This window comes from Lepisosteus oculatus, chromosome 4 (assembly GCF_040954835.1).
Source record: "Lepisosteus oculatus isolate fLepOcu1 chromosome 4, fLepOcu1.hap2, whole genome shotgun sequence".
Taxonomy (NCBI): domain Eukaryota; kingdom Metazoa; phylum Chordata; class Actinopteri; order Semionotiformes; family Lepisosteidae; genus Lepisosteus; species Lepisosteus oculatus.
In genome coordinates this window covers 16,402,571-16,422,601 of record NC_090699.1, presented here as the reverse complement: position 1 = coordinate 16,422,601, position 20,031 = coordinate 16,402,571, and the positions used below count along the sequence as shown (strand labels likewise).

The window sequence follows — 20,031 nt, the reverse complement described above, 5'->3', positions numbered from 1 at the left end:
CTCTTTTTTAACTTCTCTAATGAGGCTGGAAGCACTTCACTCAAACTCTTCTTTTTCCAAAATTTTAAAATTGCGTTCTGTGTGTGAGTATAAGCAAATTAAAAGCACTCCTTTAATTTATAAAGATTAAATCGTGAAAACACCGAGAATGGTGTCCGGAAATCTTTCCCTGTCTGACTTGTGGACCTTGTAAGCAGCTCCCGCACCCCAATAATGTGATATCTAAAGCACTTCAGTCGTGCCTTACTGTGATATTTTAATTTAAATGCATCCAAACGGCTTTGCAGGCCGCAGACAGTATCGCAGGACCCCTAGCAACAGTCGCCAAGGCCGTGACGTCACACGGGAGAGCCGAGCTGGGCGCACCTGGAAGCGACCGAGAGCGAACAGGGCGCCGCCGCCTGTCCCTCCAGCCTGCGGCTACGCCTCGGGTCCCCCTGCGTGCTAGCGGGGCCGACGGGGGTCCTACAGCACCCCGACTGCACGTCTGGGCTCCATGGGCCGTAAGAGGGAACCGTAATCTGCCGCTGCTCCTTTAACAAAGCAGGGGGAGGTGGGTGTCCTGCGCGAACTGCCCAGCCATGTTGTCGGGTCCGCTGGCCAGACGCCACAAGCCGCACCGGAGGGCCGCGCACGGCGATGCCTGATGACAGCCCTACCCGTCCCGCCCCCTCCGCGGTCCGGCCCGAGACGCCGACAGCTGTAGCGCGTGCCGGCGAGAGCGAGCCCGGGACTGTGACCGCGATGGCGGCGCGCGCGTCGCCGGGACTGGGTTTAGTAGGCTGAGGTGTGAGAGTGGGCTTGCTCTAGGTAAATGGTTCCTCTTGTAAAGACCCCGTCCGCAAGGCTGCATTACATCCGGTACGCTGCAGACTCCTAGCACAGGGCATGACAGCACTTTCTGAATGATCAATACGTTAAAAAAGCTGTTATCTTCAGGTCTCCCTTTAAAACGGTGTTTATCTTCCGCGAGTCGGAACGATTCAACTTCCTATGCCGACCTTTGGGGTTATCAGAGCAGGTGCCCTTCCTAATTAGGAGGTGCCTGAGAGAAATGATTGCCCCGTCAATGAAACTCGTGCGTTAAATTTGCTTGGTTTGCAGACCTGCGTTAAGGGTCGTGTTTTACTGCGTGAAAAACAAGGCAGAGCAGAGACGTGCCTACAGATTTAGATGGGAGAAGCCGGGAGTTTGGCATGATCGAAAACTCACCCGTCGGTTTTCTAACCGCCTTATCCAGAACAGGCTGGCGGAGGAGCCGGAGTCTATCCCAGCAGGCAGCAGGCACAAGGCAGGGTTCATTTCCTTCGTGGGGCAGACACGGACACACGCTTACTCCTACTGCCAATATCCCCAGAAACCAATTTACCTCCCAGCATGTCTTTGGATTATCGGTCGAAACCCACACAAGCACAAGAATACACAAGCTCCCTGCAGATAGCAGCCCTGAACACCATACCACCCACAAAGTTCTTATACAGAATTACTCCTCTAAAAACCAAACTAAATGAAGCCCATTGTGAGAATGTGGGAATGTGACTCTGCCCATTGTAATGAATCAATTAATACATCACATGTGAATCGCTGCACACACTATGGACTCGGCGCCTGCGCCCTCTAGTGGCGGGTCAGTGAAAGTACGTTCCTCCTGTTGGCCAGCCACACACACACATTATTTCAAAGTGTTGGGGTTTTACAGCTGCCCCGGTTTTGTCTGGAAAATGTCCATTTTTAAAGACCTCCATCTTGAGAATTGAAAGCGGGCGATCTGTCCTTGTCATTGAGTGGCGCAGTGGTGCAGTGGACGTTGATTGGCCCTGGTGAGAGTTAGGCTCCGGCTTCCCGTCGGCCCAGTACTGGATAAAGCGCCCAGAAGATGGATGGTGATCTGTCATTTTGTGGTGGTTCGGACAGCAACAGCCTTGCCCTCCTTTCAGGGTTTCACCATTGTCCAGGAGCTCAATCGTTGGCGATAGGTGATTTCCTGTGAGAGGCTTTTAAAGACCGTCACAGGACTGGGGCTCTCCAGGGCCAGCGCTGGGGACCCTCCTCCCGCAGGTGGTGCAACACAGCAGGGAAGGTAATGAAATTAAAACAATTCCAGTACCATGGACCACAAGAAAAGTGGTTTGGATATTAAACCATTTAGGGACGTATGTTGTAGCACCACATTGGGACAGACTGTGAAAGAACATGTGGTTCTGCTGTGTCTTTATTCGAGTTGGGTTTTTATGTGCTTCAAATACTCATGTCTACTGTACTGTTCTCAGAGCTGCTGCTCACAGGCTCGTTCTGCTGTCTGCTTGTTCCCCAGGAGCTGGAGAGGCCGGCGCTCTCCCTGACACTGGGGAAAGGGCTCCCACTGAGCAGCAGCTCTGGGGGCAGGAGTGGGGCTCCAGTCTGAGGCAGGACCCAGAGCCCACAGCGACTGGAGGAGCTCGGGGGACTGGAGTCTGTCCACATGGCAGAGACGGACACGGAGGGCGTCCCACAGGGACTCCCCACGCCGGGGTCTGAGGCAGGAACGTCAGCCCTCATGCCCTGCTGTGTCAAAAACGACACTGACTTGGACTCCATCCACTCTGGAGATCATTCCCGTTCCAATACACAGGTCCCTGGCACTATGGCTCAGAGCTTTGAAAACGCTCAAGTGAGCAAAATGATCAAAACAGAGCCTGAAGAACAGGACTGCATGAAGCCAGATCAGGACAGCCTGCAGCCCGTCCACAACACCGAGCTACGTTGTCTGGAGCACATGGGCACGGCTGGTTCAGGGGCCCAGCAGCCTACTGGCAGGCCCAAGGCGCCCAGGACTGAGTCTGTTACAGAGACACCCATTAAATTAGAGCCCATGCCTGTTTCAGAGGTCCCCATCAAATCAGAACCCACATCTTTTACAGAGGTCCCCATTACATCAGAACCCCACTTGATCCCAGACACACAGTTTAAGTTAGAACCCGATTCCATTACAGAAGGAGCCGTTAAAACAGAACCTCGGTCTGTTACGGGAAGACCCGTGAAATTAGAACCCGAGTCTGTGGGCCCAGGAGAGGGGCTCAGTGCAGGGAGTCGGAGCCCTGAACCCTCCAGCACACCCTCCCCCTCAACACTGTCTGTGAGCACCAGCACAGTGGAGACCCCCGGAGACCCTGCGGACTGCCACCGCTGTCCCCAGTGCGGGAAGACCTTCAGCAACCTGGGAAACCTGAAGACACACCAGCGCATCCACACGGGAGAGAAGCCCTTCAGCTGCTCCCAGTGCGGGAAGAGCTTCAGCCAGCTGGGGAACCTGAAAACCCACCAGCGCTTTCACACGGGAGAGAAACCGTTCTGCTGCTCCCAGTGCGGGAAGAGCTTCAGCGTCTTAGTCGCCCTCAAAACGCACCAGCGCATCCACACGGGCGAGCGGCCGTACTCCTGCTCGCAGTGCGGGAAGAGCTTCCGGCAGGTGGGGGTCCTGCAGAAGCACCGGCGCGTCCACACGGGCGAGAGGCCCTACTGCTGCCCGCGCTGCGGCAAGAGCTTCAGCCAGGCGGGGCACCTGAAGCAGCACGAGCACGTGCACACGGGCGCGCGGCCCTTCCTCTGCCCGCAGTGCGGGAAGCGCTTCCACCTGGCGGCCGAGCTCAAGACGCACGGCCGCACGCACACGGGGGAGAAGCCCTACGGCTGCGAGCAGTGCGCCAAGCGCTTCACCAGCTCGGAGAGCCTGAAGTCGCACCGGCGCGCCCACACCGGGGAGAAGCCCTACTGCTGCGCCCAGTGCGGGAAGAGCTACAGCCTCTCCAAGAGCCTGAAGAACCACCAGCTGATCCACACGGGCGAGCGGCCCTACCGCTGCGGTTCCTGCGACAAGAGCTTCCGGGTCAAGACGCAGCTGCGCGAGCACCAGCGCATCCACACGGGCGAGCGGCCCTACCGCTGCGACCGCTGCGGCAGGGGCTTCACCAAGTCGGGGGGGCTGAAGGTGCACCAGCGCATCCACACGGGCGAGCGGCCCTTTGGCTGCGACCGCTGCGGCAAGAGCTTCATCACCTCCGGCGGCCTGCAGAAGCACCAGAGCAACCACACGGGCGAGCGGCCCTTCTGCTGCGCCCACTGCGGCACCACCTTCTACGAGCTGGCCAAGCTGAAGCGGCACCAGCGCATCCACACCGGGGAGCGGCCCTTCAGCTGCGCCCAGTGCGGGAAGAGCTTCAACCAGTCGGCGCACCTCAAGGTGCACCAGCAGGTTCACGCCAAGAGGAGGCCAGACGGCGGCGCGGCCGGGCCCTCTGGTGCCGGGCCCCACGGGTGAGTGGTCCCAGCCTCCCTCAGGAACATAGGACGGGTCACGGGAGAGAGCAGGCCGTTGGGCCCATTCAGCTCGTGTGGTAGTTAGTAGGTCATTGATCTGAGGACTCATTCCTGAGAGAAGTCAGGATAGTGGCTTCAGTAATATGGCTGGGCAGCTCGTTCCACACTCCCACCTCCCCCTGGGCGAAGAGAACGAATTAATAGCCCATTGTGCAATTTGGAGGCCTTTCATTAACACATTGGCAGGGAGTTGGGAGCTGAGGGGTGTATTTTTCTGTTGACTGGTACAAAGAAGCACTCTTTTCAAACCCTTCTAACCCTAACCTAATCTTCTTCTAACCCTAACTCTCCTACCCTAACCCTAATGCACTTCATACATTTCTAAAGGTAAGCCTCTTATATGCTAATAGTCACTGTAAAACAATAAAATATGTGCAAAATCTGCATGTGCGTATGTGCATAGGTGTATACAGATTGAAAGTACCACAGTATAATGCCAAAAATGTCCAAAAAGTACATTAGTGCAACATGCTGTCCATAGACGAGCAGATGAAGGGCTAACAGTCCGAGCCTAGGGCAGTGTTACACACCCTGACAGCCTGGTCAGCATTCTCCTCTCAGCCACCACCGCCAGGGGGTCAAGGCTCATCCCCAGCACAGTGCCAGCCTTCTTGATGAGTTTATTGAGTCTATTTACATCTCTTGTCATGATGCTGCTGCCCCAGCACACAACAGCGTAGAAGATGGCCACTGCCACCACTGATTCCTAAAAAATGTGTAGCGTGTTCCACATACACCGAAGGCCCTGAGCCTCAGGGGAGAGTCCACGTGTGCCGCCCTTAGCTTATCTCTCAGTAATTCCGCTCAGTGATTACGCTGGTGGAATATTTTACCACTCCCACGTGAATAATAATATTTGCTTACACTTATATAGCGCTTTTCTGGACACTCCACTTAAAGCGCTTAACAGGTAACGGGGATTCTCTCCACCACCACCAATGTGCAGCCCCACCTGGATGATGCGACGGCAGCCATAGTGCGCCAGAACGCTCCCCACACATCAGCAATGAGTGGGGAGGAGAATTAAAACTTTAGTTATCTTTAGACACAACAGGGAAATCAGCAGACATGGGTTGTGTGCATCTGTCCTTATCTGATACAGCTAAATCATTTTATGCATAAACATAATCGTGTGTTACTGAGAGTGGAAGTTGGAAGGATTTTTCCAGGGCATGCAATTTCAGAGGGGGAAACAGATTTGCAGGGTGGTTCTGAATGGAGGCAAAAATGACTCTTCATGGACTCACAGTGGCACAGTGGTTAGCACTGGGGCCCCGAGCTGAATCCGCAGGCACCCCTTGTGTCCATGTAGGTGTGTGTGTCCTGTGATGGACTGCTGTCCTGTCCAGGGTGGGTGTTGTGATGGACTGCTGTCCTGTCCAGGGTGTGTCCTGTGATGGACTGCTGTCCTGTCCAGGGTGTGTCCTGTGATGGACTGCTGTCCTGTCCAGGGTGGGTGTTGTGATGGACAGGTGTCCTGGCCAGGGTGTGTCCTGTGATGGACTGCTGTCCTGTCCAGGGTGTACCCAGCCTTTTGCCTGTTGCTCCCCTGTGACCCTGTACTGGATAAAGTGGTTCGAAAATGGATGGATGGATGGATGACCCTTCATTTGATTTCCCAAGGTGGCATTCGTGCCACCCGGCTCCCTGTATAACCCTGCCCTCTCCTGTCGTGCAGGCACACGTGCACAGCTGAGTCTGAGGAAGGGGGCGGGAGCAGACCCCAGCCGGCAGGCGCGACAAGCCCCAGGATTGGACACGAAACGAACTGGATCCGGCCGGAGCCCGGTACGAACGAGGAAGCATAAGAGCTGGCTTCTGTTCCTCCCGGGCGGTCGCAGACACCTACGAGTGGAACCTACCGCCGGAGGGAGGGGCAGCCATTGTCTTAGTCAAAGTCTCGTTTTTAAATGGCCTGATTCCTCCCAACAGAAAAGCATTGTGGGACAGCGGGTGACATTGCTTGCAATGGCGATCTCTCAGTGGCAACCTGGGAATCTCCCGGAATCTGGCGCCGTGCCGGGAGCCGCTCAAACCCTGCAGTTCCTGCCCACTCGAGCAGGACTGCGCGCAGAAGGCTTTATGACAAGGCCATCATGGTGAGCGCCGCTCTGAAATGTTTTGTAGTACTGTGTCGTAACACCTTGTCATTGTTGAGAACAATTTTGTGTCTGGTGTGAGGCTACAAGTATAATAAAGTCATGTTATTTCACGCTGTGTTATAACTATTACTCATTTGGCTGATGCTTTTATCTATAGACAACTTCTGCATCTGTTTACTCAACTGGATATTTTACTGGAGCAGTTCAGTAAGCAATTCTTCTTGAGCCAAGCCAGTTGTTACTTTCAACAACTTGGCAGAATGACCTATTCCACTCTCCCACCACCCTTTGTATTAAGTAGTGCTTCCTGTTCTCAGTGCTAACTGCACTTCCACAGCGTCTCCACTTGCGTCTCGGCTTAGGAGCGACACTGAGCTGTTAGAAATTCAGGAGAAAGCAAGGAACTCTGCATGGAGGGGCTCTGTCCAAAAGCAAGGCCTGCCACTCTCTCCTGCTCTAATAATGGCTGTGTACAAACTGAATATGGCATCTCTGTGATTCTTTGGGGTCCAGTTTACCAAGACCGAAGAATACCTTCCTTGCCTTCCTTCCCGCGAATGTTGACCTTCATCTGGTCAAAGAAGGACCACAGTAAACCCGACACAAATTGAACTGGAGCCAGGCTGGGCGTGACCTGCTGCCTGACTCCAGTACGAGTCCACAGGCTTCTGTCAGGCTCACACAGTGAAGGAGTATATAGTGTTTTTTTTAAATAGAAAAGGCAAGATCAGCGTTCTTATTGCAAGATTCTACAGTGCTGCAAAAAGAAGTTGATCCTATTCTTCCAACCAAAACCCAGCTGCGGCGTCGCCCGTGTCCACGGGCTGGACCCTGTCCCGGCTCAGAGTGGGCGTCCGAGCTAATCCGGACAAGGCAGGGGAAGTCCGCTGGGCCTGCCTGTCCTGCCCGAGACGCAGATGCTCCTTAGGTGATTGGATTCCTGGGATTCTAATACACGCTTCATCCCAAACCACGGCCTACCCTTCCTCAGCAAGGGGAGGCATCCTGGGCTTTCCAGGGAGGAACGTAAAACATCGGAGTCGGACCGGGATTGTCTCGAGGCAATGGGACCATTGTGTTGTGTTCTCAAAAAAGAAAAGGGCTGGTTGGCACACTGCTGAGCTACACAGGTCCGGGTCTGAGCGGAGAGTCAAAAGCAGGAGGTGACTGTGTACTAAGAGGTGTGCTGTTGTAGATGAGTCTGGTTGGGGGAAAAAAACACTTTTTAATGTGTGTTTTCACCCCGGACCCAGGGAGCCACAGGCAGCTGGTTGTATAGGTCAGGAGAGAGTGCCCTGTGATGGACTGGCAGAGATCAATGCAAATGACCATAGAAAATACCCTGGAACTCTGTAGGACAGCAGGCCATCCCAGCAGGCAGTGGGCACAAGGCAGGAAACACCCTGGATTGGACACAGGGCAGACTGACATCCCTCCATTTTCGACCCATTTTGTGCAATACAGGACTCAGCTGGGAGCCAGAGCCTATCGCAAGCCAGGACACCCTGCACAGGACGCCAGTCCATCACAGGGCACAGACACACTCACACCAGGGCCAATTTTCCCAGAGGCCAGTTAACCTACCAGCATGTCTTTGGACCACAGGAGAAAACTCACACAAACCAGGGAAGAGCATACAGGCTCCATCCAGATAGCACTCCGGGAACTGAACCATGGACATACTCATGGGCCTTGTTCATAGACTGCAGCTCTGCCTTTAACACAACAGTGCCCCACAGGAAACCCAAGAGGAGCAGGTGAACACATGCAAAACAAAACAATGAAAACATGCAACCTCCTCACAGACAGCACCCCAGGAGCTGAATCCAGCTGGATCTGTGTGGAGTTTGTATGTTCTCCTTGGGTTTGCATGAGTTTTCCTCCAACAGTCCAAAGATATGTTGGTAAGTTAATTGGCTTCTGGAAAAGCTGGCCCTGGTACAGTATGTGTGGCTGTCTGTGGTGTCTTGTACAGGGTGTATCCCACCTTGCACCCGCTGTTTGCTGGGATAGGCCCCAGCTCCCACGTGACCCTGTACTGGATAAAGCTCTTAGAAAATGGCTGGATGGATGTTGATTTAAATCCCCTCCCCCTGATCCAAGCAGCAGCTCAGGAGCGGACTGAGAGTTTCTGTGCTTGGCTGAGGAGCCAGTGGTGGAAAATCACATCTGTAGGGGGATAAGGACTCTGCGCCTTCCAGTCTCCCCTGAAAGGTGACGCGATCAGTGGTTGGTTCACCTCTCTCCATATCTGTATCTGTTGTGCACGAAAGAAACCTTGCAGCTAGATCAAACTGGACACAAGAAAAATAAGAAATCTAGTGCTACATATTCTAGTGCTACTAGAAAAACCCAGCCTTTAAAAAAAATGCATAGACCGCACAGTACTGGAAACAGAAGTTGGTTTTATTCCCAATTGGTTCTTACAGATTTTTGTCAATCGACCATCACATTTGGTCTGCCTTTAATATAGAGCAATGTCCCCCCTTCTACTGACTCCCTGGTCCTCAGGGTCAGGCGGGTCATTAAGGACTGAGTAACAGCACAGAGCTAGGAGATCTCACCTCTCAGGAGCACTGCGCTGCTCTCGGAGAAAAGCCTGGTGTCCCCTCCAGACACTGGAGAAATATTTCAAAGGTACAACACCTCCTCATGACACTCAGTAACAAGAAAGAAACACCCGGGGAAGATATTTCGACGTTTCGTGGTCATCTTTCTGACAAGGTTTGGCTGCTTTATAACAGGGAAAATGTAAGCTTTGTGCATTGATCAAGTTAGACACAGAGAGAACATCACATACTGGCGCTTGTGAAAACTAGCAAAAATAACACACACATGCTTTTAACAACTGTATATGTTTATGCGGTGGCATTAAATTAAGGTCAAAGGGAGCTTTTGTGAACCTACTGCCATCCACAACAGAGAAGCAGATGTCTGAAATACAGACATGGGTGAATATGGGCTGGTTGTAGCACCTGTAGAAGATTCTAATTCTAAAGGGGAAATTCATTTTATTAACGGTCTTAGTGGAAGTTCTTTGACTGCCATGTACAATAATAATTGCTGCAAAGGAACAAGTAAGAGGTTTATTCCATGCTGAAAAAAAGAAGAAAGAAAACACAACGTTTCGGCCATGGAGCCTTCTTCAGGTGTTCTTCAGGTGTAACACCTGAAGAAGGCTCCATGGCCGATACGTTGTGTTTTCTTTCTTCTTTTTTTCAGCATGGAATAAACCTTTTACTTGTTCCTTTGCACCCTACGCATGCTGACGCAGCTCCCCACCTGAACTACAATAATAATTGCTTACACTTATATAGTGCTTTCCTGGACACTCCACTCAAAGCGCTTTATTCTGTAATGGGGACTCTCCTCCACCACCACCAGTGTGCAGCCCCACCTGGATGACGTGACAGCAGCCATAGTGCGCCAGAACGCTCCCCACACATCGGCTATTGGTGGGGAGGAGAACAGAGTGATGAAGCTAGTTCAGAGAGGGGGATTATTAGGAGGCCATGATTGGTAAGGGCCAATGGGAAATTTGGCCAGCTAGCCTGAGATACCCCCTGTGCTGGACCACACATGAACAAGTAATACAGAAACTTGTCAGTCAGGCCTACACCAGCTACAGGCTTCACCTCAAAGAAAAGACCAAACACCTTGGCCTAGAAGTCTGTGACGAGGCCAGAGTCCGCAGGCCCACAGACACCTGTGCAGTTTCTGCAGGCTAAAGACCGCAATCCAGAAAGAAAATAGTCCTGTTGGTAGGTACTGCATTTTACACTTGCATTGAGCGGCCATTGCGTTTAAATCTGAAAATGAATCCTCCCACATAAGGAAACTGTAACAAAATCCATTTAATACTACTACAAATCTGTAATTAGTGTCCACTGACTAGGAAACCCGAGTCCAAAACACACTTTGCTTTAGTGCTGGCAGAAACGCACATCCAGAAAAGCAGCGCTGTTTTTGGACATACTTAGCACAAAGCTCTAGAAACTGCGCAGGAATTGCAAATCCATTATCCTTATATTACACAGGGACATCCAGTCAAATTCCGCAGACTGATGCAAGGAGAGACACGCCCACAGGGATTGTGTTGGAACAGTAAAATGTCTCTGGCGCCTACCAAGCTCGACGGCGCGTTCAAACTCTGAGGGAAGCAGGCAGATCGCAGAGGAAAAAAAACAGAGCCGACAGCACAACTTCCAGAAAGGCAGAAGCGAAAGATCCCACAGCTTTAGCAGTTTGTCCTCCAGCATGCCTGGAACTGGGATTAAGAGTAATGAAAAACGGAGCACCAGACAAACGGCGCCCCCTAGAGTTATGTAAATGACATTTACCTACAGTCCAGCAGGCCTGAGCCTCTCTCGAACCGGCAGCACTTTCACATTTGCAGCCCGAGCACTCGCTGGCGCCCCCTGCTGGCTACTCTTGTGTAGCAAGGAGAGCAACTCCACAGGACGCACGCGGCGGTGAGGGCAAGGGGGCTACTGCCGCCGTTCCAAGGGGAAGGCGAAATATCGGAACATGTCGCCTGTAACAACAAAAACTACCGACAGCTGACGGCTAAATCTCTCCCCGTGTTAATGCCACGCTTTTAAATAAACAAGAAGACACTCGAGTACATCGTCTTTGCATACACCAAGGGGGGTATTGTGAGAAACGTGTGCTTTGCCCAAACGCAGCCTCGTGCAACTCGGCACGCACTCGACGGCGGTGGCACAGCTGGATGCGAGCTCGCAAACCCCGCTCTTCTCAGAAGGCAAGACCCGCTGCAGCAGGGAGACGACGCAGACTCCGGGATGCTCAGTGGCGGCTAGGCTTGCGGGCACCGCACCCGGACGGACCGGCTACGCCGCCGCGGCCTGGTCTCAGACGAGGGGCGCGCCCCCAGCGGCGGCGGCGGCCGGGGGCTCTGGGAGCGAGGCGTCCCCCCCGTGGACGCACAGGTGCTTCCTCAGCTGCGCCTTGAGCCGGAAGGTCAGGCCGCAGTAGTCGCAGCAGTAGGGCCTCTCCCCCGTGTGTGTGCGCAGGTGCTTCTTCAGGTTCTGGGCTTCGGTGTAGGTCTTGCCGCACTGGGGGCAGCAGTAGGGCCGCTCGCCCGTGTGGGTGCGCTGGTGGGCCTTCAGGGGCCCCAGCAGGCTGAAGCTCTTCCCGCAGTGGGAGCAGCAGTAGGGCCGCTCGCCGGTGTGGAAGCGCTGGTGCGTCTTCAGGTAGCCCAGGGTGCTGAAGTTCTTGCCGCACTGGAAGCAGCAGTAGGGCCGCTCGCCCGTGTGGATGCGCTCGTGCCGCTTGAGCTTCTCCGAGGTGGTGAAGCTCTTGCCGCACAGCGAGCAGCAGTGCGGCCGCTCGCCCGTGTGGATCTGCTGGTGCCGCTTCAGGTGGCCCGACTGGCTGAAGCTCTTGCCGCACTGGGAGCAGGAGTAGGGGGTCTCCCCCGTGTGCGTGCGCTGGTGGCGCTTCAGCGTGCCGACGGCGCTGAAGGTCTTCCCGCACAGGGAGCAGCTGTGCGGCCGCTCGCCCGTGTGCGTGCGCTGGTGGGAGTTCAGGTTGCCCAGGTTGGTGAAGCGCAGCTCGCACTGGGGGCAGGAGTAGGGCTTCTCCCCCGTGTGCAGGCGCAGGTGCGTCCTCAGCGTCTCCAGCCGCCCGAAGCACTTGCCGCAGTAGGAGCAGCAGTGCGGCCTCTTGCCCCTGTGGGTGCGCTGGTGCGTGCGCAGGTTGGTGCGACTGCTGAAGGTCTTCCCGCACTGGGGACAGCGATGGCAGTCCGCAGGGTCTCCGGGGGTCTCCACTGTGCTGGTGCTCACAGACAGCGTGGAGGGGGAGGGTGTGCTGGAGGGTTCAGGGCTCTGACTCCCTGCACCGAGCTCCTCTCCCGAGCCTGAGGACTGCAGGACACACTGGCCTTCAGCACCGAACTCGGGCTCCGACTTAATGACTCTCCCCACAAAGGACTGACAGTCGGCGTCACTGGGGCTCTCTGAGGCGTAGGTAGCATCCAGCCCGCTCATCTCGATTTTGACGTAATCGGGCTCCGATTTGACGGAGCCCAGCTCCGCGTCGGGGGGGGACGGCGAGGCACGGGGCGGCTCCGACAGGCAGCGGCTCGGCCTCTCGCTCTCCGCTTTAATTCGGCGGGACCCCGCAGCCCGGAGAGGCCGGCCGTGCCGACGAGCTGCTGTGCGGACGGAACTCAGATCACTGCTCTCAAAGGCAGGCGAGGAAGTTGAACCTGCCGCCTCAGACCCCGGCGTGGGGAGTCCCTGTGGGACGCCCTCCGTGTCCGTCTCTGCCATGTGGACAGACTCCAGTCCCCCGAGCTCCTCCAGTAGCTGTGGGCTCTGGGTCCTGCCTCAGACTGGAGCCCCACTCCTGCCCCCAGTGCTGCTGCTCAGTGGGAGCCCTTTCCCCAGTGTCAGGGAGAGCGCCGGCCTCTCCAGCTCCTGGGGAACAAGCAGACAGCAGAACGAGCCTGTGAGCAGCAGCTCTGACCCTCAGCCATAAACTACAGTCACTGTACTAAACGTTTGTATCTGGCATCATAATAATAATTGCTTACACTTATACAGCGCTTTTCTGGACACTCCACTCAAAGCTCTTTACTGGTAATGGGGATCCCCTCCACCACCACCAGTGTCCAGCCCCACCTGGATGATGCTCCAGTCTGCTCACATACACCAGCTCTCAGTGGGGAGGAGAGCAGAGTGATGAAGCCAGTTCAGAAAGGGGGGTTATTAGGAGGCCATGACTGGTAAAGGCCAGGGGTAACACCCCTACTCTTTCGAGAAACACCCTGTGGTCTTAATGAGTCGGTTTTATGTCTCATCAGAAGGACAGCATCTTTTTACTATAGTATTGTGTCCCCCGTTACTACAATGGGGAATTAGGACCGACAGACTGCAGGGTGAGCGCCCCCCTACTGGCCCCACTAACACCTCTTCCTGCAGCAACCTTAGTTTTTCCCAGGAGTCTCCCCTCCAGGTACTGACCAGGCTCACACCTGCTGAGCTCCACTGGGCTGCCAGCTGGGAGCTGCTGGGTGATATAACTGGTAAAATACTGTCAGTAACCACGGAACAAAAGAACCTACTGAGACAGATTTTGAGAAAACTGTATTCCAAAAAAGCCTCCATGCTTTCATTCATGTCTTTTTTATCAGTTCAAAAGCAAAACACTGATGGCGTTAGGTTTCAAACCAATATCCCCGCTGAAATTGAGGTTATTAATCTCGGTACTTTTACATTTCACAGTCTATTGTAACACATGTCCATGAATTTCAAAAACACTGCTCAGTTCTATCGAGAGAATTAACCGATTTAAACATATGTCAGCAGAACTGGTCCGTTTAAGCACTGGAAACATCAAGGGTTTTACATTCATTCCTCATGAGAGGTAACCGTATCACAGGCGTATACTCATATGCAAAACTCAATCAAACCCAGATCCGGTTTCGTAGTAGAGCTTGCGTAAGATCAGCAGGTACCCTGACATGGGCACTGTCTGAACAGCTTCACTCCATCTGCCCCAGCGAACAGGTTCAAACCAATCGCGGGCCGGGCCGGGCCGCCGCCTCCAGACCGGCTCCGTCCGTATGTCCAAGCACGGCCCCTTACCCGGTACCCCTTCGCTACCCGTTCGAAACCCCGAAGCGCAGATAAACCAAGACGGTTTAACAACTGGACGGTTTCTCGCCGAGGCATGGCAACGACACACCGATCGGAGAACAAACGGAGAGGTGCGCTCACCTTCCCGTGTCCGGCGGCTCGGCGCTCTCGCCGTGCGAGGAGGAGGAGGAGGAGGCTGGCGGCGATGAAGTTAATAAAGTCGTGCTGGGGAGCACTGTACACTCGATCTCTGTTCACCGAGATCTTTTTTATCTTAGCTCTGCGGGATCCGACCCTCTCCTCCCTGCAAGCACAGGAGGTGTCCCGCACGGGCGTGCAACCGCGCACACGCCCAGACGTCCAGTTTAATACCTCCTTCAGTACCGGTTTCTGTGATGGGTTTGAATCAAACACCTGCCAACCACATAGCCGGTGAGGATGGATAATCAAGTCTCCCTGAATATCTTCAAAGGCCGCTTTTCATTTTTTTAGATCGCGGTATACGTGAGGCTCCTGAGGTTTTTACGTCAGCCTCCGCCGGGCCACGCAAGGCCTCTCCACTCCCGTCCTCTGTTAATGACGTCACACGCGGCGGATGCGCGCGCATCTGTGCTGTTTCCGTTTTTCCATCGCAACAAAAAACATACTGTAATATACTACACACAAGAGTGAACGTAACATTATCAGGGGTTCATAATACAGTTGCACTTTACTAAACAGATTAAGTGAGGTAACTGAAGATAAGGTACGCACAGCTTTCATGTCCTTACGTTTATTATTATTAGCACTTTTCTGGACACTCCACTCAAAGCTCTTTACAGGTAATGGGGATCCCCTCCACCACCACCAGTGTGCAGCCCCACCTGGATGATGCGCCAGTCTGCTCACACACATCCTAGTGGGGAGGAGAGTAATTGGAGGTGAAGCCAGTTCAGAGAGGGGGGTTATTAGGAGGCCATGATTAGTAAAGGCCAGGGGGGAATTTGGCCAGGACACCAGGGTAACACCTCTACTCTTTTCGAGAAACAACCTGGGATTTTTAATGACCACATAGAGTTTGTGGTCTCGGTCCTCGGTTTTCCGTCTTATCCGAAGGACGGCACCTTTTTACAGCATAGTGTCCCCATCACTATTCTGGGGTATTAGGACCGACACAGACTGCAGGGTGAGCGCCCCCTCATGGCCCCACTAACACCTCTGCCAGCAGTGACCTTAGGTTTTTCCCAGGAGGTCTCCCGTCCAGGTACTGAGCAGGCTCACACCTGCTGAGCTCCACTGGGCTGCCAGCTGTGATATAGTGACTAAACTAAACCATGAATTGCGGGAGCTCCGTGTCTTGAATGTTGGAGAGCTTTTTTCTTCAAGACAGACGAGCTGTGCTAACTTCGAAACGGATTGCAGAACAGCCTCAGAACAAGACGCCTGACAAAGCACATTAACAGTGCAGATCTATTAGTTAAGAAAAGAAATGACCTTATTGTTAGCAGATTGAGGACGGGAGCACTGCGGACGAAACAAATCACTGAAGTGAAAGGACAGTGCCAGACGTTTGGAGTACCAGAATCTCTGGGTCACGTTTTATTTCATTGTAGCGAATATGTCGCACCGCGCGAAGGGGGTCAGTGTAAATTAGGTTACAGCAGGAATTTGCAGTAGGGCTCGACCCTGGAAGAGGTCTATGCCGGTGGTATGCACCATTTTGTTAAAGACTGACATCTAGTCTAGGCAGGTTTCAGTACCAGAGTAAAAAAGAGTTAATTAAAAGTTAATTCGTCTTCTCTTCGATAAACTAGGCGGGAGTAATATGCGTCTGCTATAACGACAAAAGACGAGAAACTCTGACTCCTTAACTTTATTTGTAAGACAGTATCTATCAGCAATTGTCCAAACTAATTTCCAGTTTATATCCCTAAACATAGTATTCCAAAAAGAGACACAAGAAGGTATAAAATATAAATTACACAAGTTCCTAGTATAACTATTATTACATTTTTTATCTTTTATATCTACTTCATCCAAAAATAAATTATCAGAGAAATCAGAAAAAACTAAAAATTGTCACTTTCTAGATTTAAACACGAACGACATAACTTATGTGTATTTTGTAATAGTGAGAAGGAATCTTTTTTACATTTGCTTGTTAATTGCATATAAACAAAATTGTTTTGGATAGCTTTGCAAAATGTTATTGTTGAACATTTAAATGTAAATGTTAAATTTAGACATTTTGATATTATTTTAAATTTCGTTAGACCTTTTTTGAATAAAATATATGTTTGTGTTATTAATCTGTTAATTATTTTGGCGAAATACTTCATCCACAAAAGTAAATGGTCTAATATCGCTCCCTTTATGAATGCTTTTAAGGTTGAATAATTATTTTATTTAAATTAATTAGAAACTTGAAGAATCAAAAGCCAAGACATACAATGGAAATATGTAAAAAGATTAATTTTTAGCTTTTATAATTGTGAATTCCTCTGGCTGTGAAGTGTCTCTATTTCTGTATATATTTCATTATTCTGTCTCCTTTTTTTATTTCTGGCGTTTAAATAAAAACTTTAAAAAGAGAAACTCCGACTCCCCTGATGCAGCTCTCCGCACAGGCGGAAGTTGCGCTGCGGGGGCCGAGGTGAGCGTCGGTCTTCTGTGGAATGGGTCTGCTGCGTGTCCACGATTATTTTTCCTGAGGCTCATTCTGGGGGACTTTTATTTCGAAAGGTGCCGCCAATAGGAAACTGGCTCAGGCTGCTCTGCTGTACTGTATGTGTTGGAGTCGCTGTGGTGGGGAAGTGAGAGCTGTCGGAATGATGAATGCGTCTTTCTCACAGACCACAACAGTGTAGGACACAGCACCGGACAGGCGCCTCCTAAGATCCGGCGACACGTCATCTTCACCCCCTTCCTCCTCCTCGGGCTGTGAGCGCCCCGAGCCCCCGGACACGGAGAGACAGCAGCAGAGAGCCCGGGCGCTGGGTGAGGGGCTGTTTTCCATTACTCTGCTATGCGTGTCTTCATTTACTACCCTAACATTTTCAAATGTTTATGTAATTCTGACGGCGGTAGCCAAATACGTTTTACTTATTGGGTCACCTAGCATGAGACCATAGGCATATTCCCAAACGAGCCTACTGGATCAATCAAGTGTGTGAAATAGTAATTGACTACAACACCTCCTCCAGCTGTTTCTTGAAAGAAGCCAAGGTGTTCCACACTCCTGCCACCCTTTGTGTAAACTGGTGCGTCCTGTCCTGACTGGAGGATCTCCTCCAGCTGTTTCCTGAGAGAAGTTAGGGTTTCACAGTATAGCTGGGCAGCTTGTTCCACACTCCTACCACCCACGTTGTAAAGTAGACGATCTTCATCAATGACGTGGCACATGGTTGTATACTGTACATTCATTCATTAAAACATGATTCCTTTCTGAATGGCTGTTGCTACCAATTTGGAAGCAGATAATTCTGAAAATCTTTCAAAGACTGTAACATGCATTAAGTTGACACTTTATTTAGATCAGTCTGATCAGCTGAGGGTCAGAGCTGCTGCTCACAGGCTCGTTCTGCTGTCTGCTTGTTCCCCAGGAGCTGGAGAGGCCGGCGCTCTCCCTGACACTGGGGAAAGGGCTCCCACTGAGCAACAGCACTGGGAGCAGGAGTGGGGCTCCATTCTGAGGCAGGACACAGAGCCCACAGCTACTGGAGGAGCTCGGGGGACTGGAGTCTGTCCAGATGGCAGAGACAGACAGTGAGGGCGTCCCACAGGGACTCCCCACACCGGAGTCTGAGGCAGAAGGGTCCAATTTTACACCTTATTGTGTCAAAAATGAATGTCATCTGAGTTCCACCTACACTGAGACGTGTTCCAGGATACAGTCCCTTGACGCTGTGGAACTAGGCTCAGAGCTCAGACTACGGTTTCCTTGTGTTAAAAGAGAAAATGAGAAAAATCACAGTAAGTCAAATCAGCACAGTGACCTCCAGTCCTTCCATGATACTGAGCTACACTCCATTAAAACCGAGTCTGAACCCAGCCTGGTGTCTGATTACATTAAAATGGAGATGAATGAGCTGGAGGCTGTGGACACGGCAGATTCAGTAGGGCAAAAGATCAGTGACAGACAGAATGATCCTGGATCTGGTTCTGTTATTAAATCAGAGCCCGAGCCCGGTACTGAAGGCCAGTGTGTCCTGCAGTCTGTGGGCCCAGGAGAGGGGCTCACTGCAGGGAGTCAGAGCCCTGAACCCTCCAGCACACCCACCCCCTCAACACTGTCTGTGAGCACCAGCACAGTGGAGACCCCCGGAGACCCTGCGGACTGCCACCGCTGTGCCCAGTGCGGGAAGAGTTTTGCTATTCTGTGGACTCTGAAAAGACATGAACGAATCCACACAGGACAGAGACCGTACTGCTGCTCCCAGTGTGGGAAGAGTTTTAGTCAGTCAGGACAACTAAAAACACACCAGCGAATCCACACAGGAGAGAGGCCGTATTCCTGCTCCCAGTGTGGGAAGAGTTTCCGCTACTTAGCAAACGTGAGATCACATCAGCAAACTCACACGGGAGAAAAAGCACACTGCTGCTCTCTGTGCGGGAAGAGTTTTAGCACATCAGGAGTCCTGAAAAGACACCAGAAAACTCACACGGGGGAGAGACCCTTCTGCTGCTCTCAGTGTGGACGGAGTTTCTGCACTTCAGCGTATCTGAAAACACACCAACAAACACACACAGGAGAGAGACCGTTTCCCTGCCCTCTCTGTGGGAAATGTTTCAGGAGCCTAAAAATCCTGAAAATGCATCAGCAGATCCACACAGGGGAGAGACCGCACTGCTGCTCCCAGTGCGGCAAAAGTTTCAGTTCCTCGGGCAACCTGAAGACGCACCAGCGAGTTCACACGGGAGAGAGGCCGCACTGCTGCTCCCAGTGTGGGAAGAGCTTCACTACGTCGGGAAACCTGAAGAAGCACGTACAGCTGCACACGGGAGAGAGGCCCTTCTGCTGCCCGCAGTGCGGGAAGAGCTTCAGCAACGTAGAGACGCTGAAGACGCACCAGCGCACGCACACGGGAGAGAGGCCCTTCTGCTGCCCCCAGTGCGGGAAGAGCTTCAGCCGCCTGGAGGTCTTGAAAGTCCACGAGCGCATCCACACGGGAGAGAGACCGTACTCCTGCTCCCGGTGTGGGAAGAGCTTCAGCGCGGTGGGCCACCTGAGGACGCACCAGCGCACGCACACGGGAGAGCGGCCCTTCTGCTGCCCCCAGTGCGGCAAGAGCTTCGGCGACTCGTCCCATCTGAAGCGTCACCGGCAGATCCACTCCAGGGAGGCAGCAGGCAGGACTGCGGGGGTCTCTCCGGGCGCGGAGCCGCAGGGCTGCGGGCTGCAGTCTTAAGGCCGCGGTGCAGGAGGATGTCAAGTGGAAGCTTTCCCTGTGCTGTGGCAGAGACCTGCCAAGTAGGAGTTGAAGGTCCAGGCCAGGCCCACTGCTGACACAGCCTGGTGGCCCACATGCCTCTTGTCCCGTATCTGCAGCTCAGCAGGAGGGAGGAGGGGGGGGGTGCCCAAAACCAGGACCGGGAACCCCTGATCTTAACCAGCAGGGGTGACAGGGTCTTCTCCTGCTGCGCCCCAAAGCTCTGGGATTCTATCTGTAAGGATATCGGAAAGACGCTGTCTCTGAGCTCTTTCAAATCCAGACTCAAAACCTTCTTTCAGCTGGTTCTGTCTCGGCCCCTTGGCTTTCCTGCTGTATTCCAAACCCGTATTGCAATTGTGTAATTCTGCTGTCTCCTCTCATGTGCTTTTTTTCTCACTGTAAAGCGCTTTGAGAAGCCACTTTCTAAGGTGGCAGATAAATTAAAGATATTATGATTATTTATTACCCATGTGTAGCTGTCATCAACTCTGGCACTATTGTTCTGTGACACAAGCTGCCGTGTTTACCCACAAGCCTGTATGCAGACGTCCACTTGCG

General features: G+C 52.7%; 2 protein-coding genes across 7 annotated transcripts; one reads left to right on the top strand and one right to left on the bottom strand.

Annotated features, from left to right (window-relative positions):
• Positions 1-321: 321 nt before the first annotated feature.
• On the top strand, positions 322-19,938 carry LOC107077275 (zinc finger protein 585A-like). Of its 6 annotated transcripts, none has more exons than XM_015346171.2 (5): positions 324-553; positions 1,938-2,080; positions 2,315-4,293; positions 6,035-6,144; positions 6,289-6,584. In XM_015346171.2, exons 3-5 carry the CDS (start codon positions 2,462-2,464, stop codon positions 6,534-6,536), a joined length of 2,190 nt encoding a protein of 729 aa, XP_015201657.2. In that variant the 5' UTR covers positions 324-553; positions 1,938-2,080; positions 2,315-2,461; the 3' UTR covers positions 6,537-6,584. The 6 variants fall into 6 exon arrangements, with proteins under 6 accessions (XP_069044154.1, XP_015201657.2, XP_015201654.2 ...); XM_015346168.2 differs by having other exon boundaries at positions 324-810; XM_069188053.1 differs by lacking the exons at positions 6,035-6,144; positions 6,289-6,584 and adding an exon at positions 18,381-19,938 and having other exon boundaries at positions 322-810; positions 2,315-4,251.
• Positions 9,682-14,622, bottom strand: LOC102685517 (zinc finger protein 436-like). The gene is made up of 2 exons (XM_069188090.1): positions 14,204-14,622; positions 9,682-12,901 (listed from the first exon to the last, which is right to left on the bottom strand). The coding sequence occupies exon 2, from the start codon at positions 12,752-12,754 to the stop codon at positions 11,330-11,332; it is 1,425 nt and encodes a 474-aa protein (XP_069044191.1). The 5' UTR covers positions 12,755-12,901; positions 14,204-14,622; the 3' UTR covers positions 9,682-11,329.
• Positions 19,939-20,031: the final 93 nt, after the last annotated feature.

Coding starts and splice junctions, on each gene's coding strand:
- LOC107077275 (XM_069188053.1), top strand. CDS start 2,462: ATGGCAGAGACGGACACGGAGGGCGTCCCACAGGGACTCCCCACGCCG. Junction 4,252..18,380: donor GTTCACGCCAAGAGGAGGCC/AGACGGCGGCGC, acceptor CCCTGCGGACTG/CCACCGCTGTGCCCAGTGCG.
- LOC102685517 (XM_069188090.1), bottom strand. CDS start 12,754: ATGGCAGAGACGGACACGGAGGGCGTCCCACAGGGACTCCCCACGCCG.